The 7,442-nt window shown below is 37.3% G+C and overlaps 1 protein-coding gene across 1 annotated transcript; it reads right to left on the reverse strand.

The window, feature by feature from the left end:
- Positions 1 to 994: 994 nt before the first annotated feature.
- On the reverse strand, positions 995 to 5,396 carry LOC109042043 (chromatin modification-related protein MEAF6). Its single transcript, XM_019058605.2, has 4 exons — positions 4,977 to 5,396; positions 4,015 to 4,221; positions 3,202 to 3,226; positions 995 to 1,926 (listed from the first exon to the last, which is right to left on the reverse strand). The coding sequence occupies exons 1-4, from the start codon at positions 5,031 to 5,033 to the stop codon at positions 1,625 to 1,627; spliced, it is 591 nt and encodes a 196-aa protein (XP_018914150.1). The 5' UTR covers positions 5,034 to 5,396; the 3' UTR covers positions 995 to 1,624.
- Positions 5,397 to 7,442: the final 2,046 nt, after the last annotated feature.

Below are 7,442 nucleotides of genomic sequence, written 5' to 3' on the forward strand. Positions count from 1 at the left end.
TCTACTCCCAAACAAAACCCTCAGTCTAAGTATCCTGGGTTTAAAGACCAAAATTTGGTAACACATCTCAGGAGGGTAGGATACATCTTCACTCAGAATGGCCAGTCCTTGAGTGCAAATAAGGACGCAATGATTTTTTTTTCCTGCTAAAACTTAAAATTAAAAAAAAAAAAAGCTGCAAAGGGCCTCTGTGAGAAGGATTATAACACTACACTACATGTATTCTCTAACCTAGAAAAAGACTTGCGCAACAGGAAGCATCTTAACCAATTTCTAAGTTAATTTAAATTTTCAATTTGGAATACCTCCTTGTGAGACTTGACGACTCACCAAATTTACTTAAGTCAGGCTGAAGACTAAAAATGTTAAAAAAAAAAAAATAAAAATTTACGTTTTATTCAGTGAGGTTGAAAAATTTTAGCATGGTTTCTCAATTCAATGCAAAGAGGGAGTAAAAGATGGGGATGACAGGTGCCTTCTGAGCAAATGCGACCATTCCGACAGCATTACAGCGTAAGCAAGAATATAAGCAATCATAATCAAACGATCTTTTGTCATAATTGAGGTGTTGGGTGGTAAAAGGGTACTTCTTAGATGCAGTGTTTCAAAATCTTTGCTGTTAATTTGCATTTTTAAGACAAGACCAAAACTGTTGGGTGAATTTTAGGAAGTGTTTCATTTAGAGTATTGTTAATTTTCATTAATTCATAAAGAATATTGAGTAAAAGTTTCTACAAATTACAAACATTTGCTTTGATCACAATGGATGAAACGTTTGAAGAGATCCTGAGACACCGCGACCAAGAAGTACCCTTTCTACACCCAGCGTTTCAATTATTCAGAAATGAATGACTCTGCAATGCTTCCATGTGGAGTAAACGGACAGTTCAGTCTCTGATGGTGAACTGATTCCTAAATTCTTTCAAGCTCTTTGATAACTGTCTGAACAAGGTGGACTTGGGTAAGACAAATTTCAGAAAGGATTCAGAGGAAATTTCTATGAAAGAACTTTTATTAAAACTTCATAAATTCTACATAACTCATTTTTATTTTTTACAAATTAAGAAAGGGTTGATTTGAGGAGGATCTTTTTCTCACTGACCCATAACAATGCGCTTCGTTAGAAAACCCGTTTTGCAGAGCGTTATCAGGAATTTATTCTGGTTACCAAGTCAACTAAGCAACTTTTACATTACCGTCAGCAGAAACAGGATGCTCTCCTTCTGACCCACTCTCGCATATTTCAGTGGCCGAAGTGCAAAATCTCATACCTCCGTTTGTGACGTAACAGACTTCCTGTAATACTTCATTTTTCCTTTGGAAAAGTAACCATCATAAAGTCTTGAATACTTCTCTGATTTTTCTTTGCAAAAAGAATAATATCCCACAATAATTTCAACCTTCAAAGTTGGCTTATTTTTCTTTGAAAAAATAAGAGAGGAACAGAAATTTTGAAGCATCGCAATAGAGATATGTGGTTTTGCACTATGGCCATCGATTTCTTTCCATCAATGAAAATACTTTAACAACCAAGTACAAAAAATGGCACAGCCATTGTAACTAGAAAAATCCTGAATCTGAATGAATGGATACTATCAATTCATTTGATAAACCATCTCATTCGCTAGTGAACTTTGGACTTTCGTAAGGCATCCTTTGATGAGGCAGACATGACAGGTTCAGAGGCTCTGGAGTTGAAAGGCAGTCTCTTTCTATTTACAGCTGGTTTTGTTTCCACAACCGTTGGACGGGAGGCTAGGGTCATTCTCAGCTCTCCCAGCGGTGGTTTGCCACCCGTTGTTTTTGATGAAACTGCTGCTTTTTTGATTACTTGTCTGGGTGAATCTTTGATGGATGATGTTCCAGGCATGTTCATGTCTAGACTTGGTAAACCTTGATCTACCTCTTCAATGTGTGTTGTATCAACTGAATAGAATAACAAAAATAAACTGAATGTAGTGAGTGATAGTCTTTGTAAAATTTAATTCAACCATGAACTCTAAAAGTTATCACTAGAATTAGCAAATTAATATTTTAGACAGCAGATGGGGGTCATGTCATTCATTTGTTTCAAAAACACTGTCTGAAAGTGAAAATGTGAGAAAGAAGATAACTGAAATAAGTGCAATTGATAAGAACAATCATAGAAAGAAAGAAGCCCGTTTTACATGTCTATTTTCTAAAGAAAAGTTTAATTTTCTGAATTGGCAAAGGAAGGGTTTGGCTACTTTTTTTTTTATGAATTAGAAACTAGTGGAAAAAGTCATACTTATAGTCCACAACACAGAAAAAGGCAGCTGGGGGGGGGGGGGGGGGGGGGCTGGTGGAGTTAGTGACTGGCTTGGAGTATTGTTTAAGGGTTGAGATGCTAATCAATCCTTAAACAATAGATCGAGCTGCTTAAATGACTTCGCCTCTCAGCCCCCTTTTTTGGTTTGGTGGGCTGTAGGGTGGTAAAGTAAGATCATACGGAATAAGATTCTAAGCTATTTCAGTCAGAAAACTTAGGCATCAGAAAGAGGTTCAACGATTCTTTATAATGCACAAAGGTATTTCTGATGCAATTTTTGAGGTTGTATTAAGTAATTCCTTCAATATTTCTCCTTATGCATCAGATTTCCACAAAGTAATTGATTCCCCCCCCCCCCCCACCATCTTCCTCTTTTTTTCTTCAATTTAGGATTTACGTTTTACAAAAAAAAAAACCAAGCATAATGGAAGGTGTCTTTTTAGCCAGAAAAAAGTATGAAAATTACTGTGTAAAATAACTTAAAATGGACAGAAGTGAGGAAAGAATATCGTCATACAGAAAAGAGAATCAGTTCATTCTTTGGACAACTTTTGAGTGAATGGATTGTAGAAACTAATTCAACTGCTTGAGCCTTGCATAAATGGCCTAGTTTAGTTTTCCTCTGATTTGAATTCACCGCAATGGACTGGGTTCCTTCCTCCTGAACACTGTTCAATGCTTAGAGGACTTCACTTTGTCTCAGTTAAGCGTACATGGAATACATTTAGCGATAAGGAAGTGCTATCTCTGGCTCTCCCATAAAAGCTCATATCTGCATAGGGGAAACAATGGCATATATGTTGTTTCTGAAATGGGCCAGAAATAGTGGTTTCTGATTGCAAAATGTAATTCACATTGAAACTAACAGCCCATGCCATAAACTGAAATTAATTGTTTGCTGAACCACTTACCTTTTTCTCCAGCTATTCCAAGGGCCTGAAAAAAAAACAAAAGGAAATTAAGTAAAGATGCTAAAAATTAATTTTGTAAGAAGTTGATAATAGGGGAAAAAATCCAAGCTGTCTTTAGAACAGTAATATGAAAGGAAGAACCACCTGTTTTTCTCTATTTCCTATTTTTGGGCCCAAGTAATTTTTTTTAGCTTCAGGTTGTTGAGCATTAAAAATCTATCTTCAGACATATGTGCTTGAAGACAAAAAAAATTAGAAATGATGAAATTTCAACTTTTTTTTCTTTTTATTTTTCTTGGAGGATGACAATACTTCCTCTACCCTAGGGGAGCGAGAAAGTATAAAGAAACTTTTGATAGATTTCTTTAAGGATGAAATCTTATTTAGGATACCACATAGGTATCCCTTTATTTTTATTGAGAAATTATTCTTAAGAATGCCTTTGATTTAGGTTCGCTATTTTCTCCTCAGCATACCAAAAACTATAGTAAGCATTGAGAATGGTTCCAGAGTTTAAAACTTTTTTGTCACATGTTCTTCTAATTACAAGAGTGAGTTCGCTACTATTTTTATAGGAACTTGTCTCATTGGCCGGGCAAAAACAATTACTCTGAATCTGAAAAAATAACACCCATCAGTTAAATTTTTTATTCAAAAAACTCTTCTTAGACAGGTGATTATACCCAGCAAGTCAAAACTTACATTTCAGGGGTTTTCTTTCTAAATGAAGTAAGAGTTGAAGATTCTTCTTGATGAATTTTTCAAAAACAATTCCACAGAACTTGCCTGACTTATAGACTTAAATTTACTTACTGACATAGAGGTGACAGATGATCTTGAAAAGATGCGCTGAGATTGTCTGAATTTCCTTTTTTCATTGACAGCTGAGTTGTTATTACTGGTTTTACCATAGGATAAGTACCTATCCCAACCTTTGATAACATTGCCGTAATCTTTTGTACTCTCCAAATACGATCCTTCTAGGGAATAGATATCTCGCTCAATATTTACCAGACTTTCCTGAAACATGCACATCAATAATCATGTTAAAGTCATACATCTACATGTATCTACCCATATCTACAGCTAGTTGTATTGGTAGCTGTTGCTTGGTAAAAAAAGAGCATAAGAGTCGCAAGAGTATGAGATGTATTAAGAGTATTGAGCATTGAGATTGAGAGTATAGTATTAAGAGTATTTGAGAATATTGAGTATTTGAGTATGTAAGAGTATTACACCCAGTACACTTAGTATGAGATGAATTCCTGAGAGATAAGGAAGATACTCAAAACTGAATAGATTTTCAGCCAGAAGACTAACTAAGTTCTGCGCCAAGGGTCTATAAAATGATAGACTTATCAGTGAAAGCATTCTGAAACACAAAATGTATCATGAAAGCAGTCAAATCCTCCTCCCACTGTGTTTGAGTGAGGTTTTACCAGCTAGTTACGTAGGTCAGTCAATTTATTTTGGGGCAAAGAATTTTATAACTTTTTGGCTCGTTGCTTTTTGTGAAGAAAATTGTTGAGAGCACCATTTCATGTGAAGTAATCTATGAAACAAGTTGGTATTTTTGAAGGAGACCAGCAAGCGCGTAACATGGAGTGCATCAAGTCCTCGGGCGTTCTGTTTCATCTTCTTTGAAGAAATCCGTGAGCCTGCTCTCCATGGCACCAAGCCCTCCCGTGAAGATAGAAATTTTTGAATCTCCGTTATGTGCTATATTTTAAAGTTAATAATTGCAGTAATAATACAATTTCATTAAAAGTACTTACAGAAAGCATGGACTTCCTTCGAATGAGGTCCGATAATTCTTCTTTTGCTTTCTCCATTTGGCAATCAGATGTAAGATGATGCTGAAATGATAGAATTGATTACAAATAAATCAGTTCATAGTGTTGAAGTTACATATTGTTCTCCCATTCACCAAAAATCTCAAAAATTTCACAGATTTAGACAGGAGTTGATACTTGTGTACTTGGTGTTGGGTATCTCTTGGATATTCACAAAAAAAATTATTATACTATGCTAAAAACGAACCAGTCTGAACCGATACAGTAGGAGTAGTAAGATTTTTAATTCCAGAGAAGAAAGGACGCAGAAAAATTACGACAGCCTCAGAGCAAAATTGTAATGTAAAGGGTTTTTTAAAAGAAAACATCAACATGAATGAACATAAACATAACCTTTCATTTCTTCTTTCTGAGCTTCGAATTCCTGAGTGTTGTTGCCACGTTGTTGCTGTTAACAGTGTTGACAGCGTTCTGAAAGATCCGGAAAAGATCCGGAACCTTCATAAACTAGCGGCATTCGTTCCGAGATCAGTATTTACCGTTAATTAATTGATCCATTTTTGAGTCCTCTATTTTTAAGAGATAAAGAAATTGGGTTTTTAGAGCAAAAACGCAGATAGGATAGGGCGAGTAGAGGTCCGTCTAGGTCAGATGATGGCAGGGAGAGAGGTGGATAATGGATAAGGGATGCCGGAAGGGGGCGAGAGAGGATTGGGCGATAGGTGGATCGCGCGGAGAGGGGAGGGGAAGGCATGGGGGAGGGGGAGAGGGGGAGGGGGAGGAATGATGTGGTTAAGGGAGTGAGGGGGAGGGAGGCTGAAGGAGGACTTGTTCATACGATTTGAAAGATAATAAACACTTATGGACACCTAGGAGCATCCACGAAAAATTTCCAGAAAATCCAAGAGGAAAATCTCAAGGAAAGTTGCCGCATCCGTCAACTATATACGAGTCGAGTCGCGTAAATTCGGAGCAGGCTCTGTCGTTTCATCAATTTCATTTGTTCATCCGATTTGACGGATTATATTCATTGAGGATGGATATCGATGAACATCCCCTATGAAAACTTCGAGAAAATCCTGCGGGAAATTTCATGCAATGTTGTTGAATTGCTCCATCATCCATAATTCGCGAGTCGCGTAAATTCAGGGCAGGCTCTATCTGAGATGTTCAAATTTTCATTTCTGCATCCCATTTGACGCATACGATATTGAGTATATGCACACCCGGAATTATCCTTGGAAAATTTCAAGAAAATGCAAGGGGGAAATCTCAAGCAATGTTGCCACATCCATCGTCCATACGAGGCGAGTCGCGTAAATTCGGAGCAGGCTCTGAGATTATCACAACTTCATTTCTTCATCACATTTGACACATTGGAAATTAGAGTATGTACGCTCAGCACCATCCTCGGTAAATTTCAGAAAATCCAAGTGGGAAATTACATGCAATGTTGTTGAATTGCTCCATCATCCATAATTCGCGAGTCGCGTAAATTCAGGGCAGGCTCTATCTGAGGTTATCAAGTTTTCATTTCTGCATCCCATTTGACACATACGATATTGAGTATACACAACCGGAATCATACTTCGAAAATTTCGAGAAAATGCAAGGGGGAAATTTCATGCAATGTTGTCGAATGGCTCCATCATCCTTATTTCGCGAGTCGCGTAAAATCAGGGTAGGCTCTGAGGTTCTCAAATATTCTTTCTGCATCCCCTTTGACACATATGATATTGAGTATATGCACACCCGGAATTTCCTTGGAAAATTTCAAGAAAATGCAAGGGGGAAATCTCAAGCAATGTTGCCACATCCATCATCCATACGAGGCGAGTCGCGTATATTCGGAGCAGGCTCTGTCGTTTCATCAACTTCATTTGTTCAAACGATTTGACGGATTAAATTCATTGAGGATGAATATCAAAGACCATTTCCTCTGAAAATTTCGAGAAAATACTGGGGAAAATTTCATGCAATGTTGTTGAATTGCTACATCATCCGTAATTCGCGAGTCGCGTAAATTCAGGGCAGGCTCTGAGGTTTTCAAATTTTAATTTGTGCATCCCCTTTGACAAATGTGATAATCTCAGAGCCTGCTACGAATTTACGTGACTCGACTCGTATGGATGATGGATGTGGCAACATTGCTTGAGATTTCCCCCTTGCACTTTCTCGAAATTATCCAAGGATGATTCCGGTTGTGCCTACTCAATATCGTATGCGTCAAATGGGATGCAGAAATTATAATTTGAAAACCTTAGAGCCTGCCCTGAATTTACGCGACTCGCGAATTATGGATGATGGAGCAATTTAACAAGATTGCATGAAATTTCCCCATGATTTTCTCGAAATTTTCAGAGGAGATGGTCATCGATATCCATCCTCAATGAATATAATCCGTCGAATTGGATGAAAGAATGAAATTGATGAAACGACAGAGCCTGC

This window comes from Bemisia tabaci, chromosome 6, assembly GCF_918797505.1.
Source record: "Bemisia tabaci chromosome 6, PGI_BMITA_v3".
Taxonomy (NCBI): domain Eukaryota; kingdom Metazoa; phylum Arthropoda; class Insecta; order Hemiptera; family Aleyrodidae; genus Bemisia; species Bemisia tabaci.

Bases quoted from the DNA above. Each gene is read 5' to 3' on its own strand.
- LOC109042043 (XM_019058605.2), bottom strand. From the start codon at position 5,033: ATGGAGAAAGCAAAAGAAGAATTATCGGACCTCATTCGAAGGAAGTCC. The intron at 3,227-4,014 runs GTAAGTAAATTT...TTTTTTTTTCAG, and splicing joins CATCTGTCACCTCTATGTCA to GCCCTTGGAATAGCTGGAGA. The intron at 1,927-3,201 runs GTAAGTGGTTCA...TATTCTATTCAG, and splicing joins TGGAATAGCTGGAGAAAAAG to TTGATACAACACACATTGAA.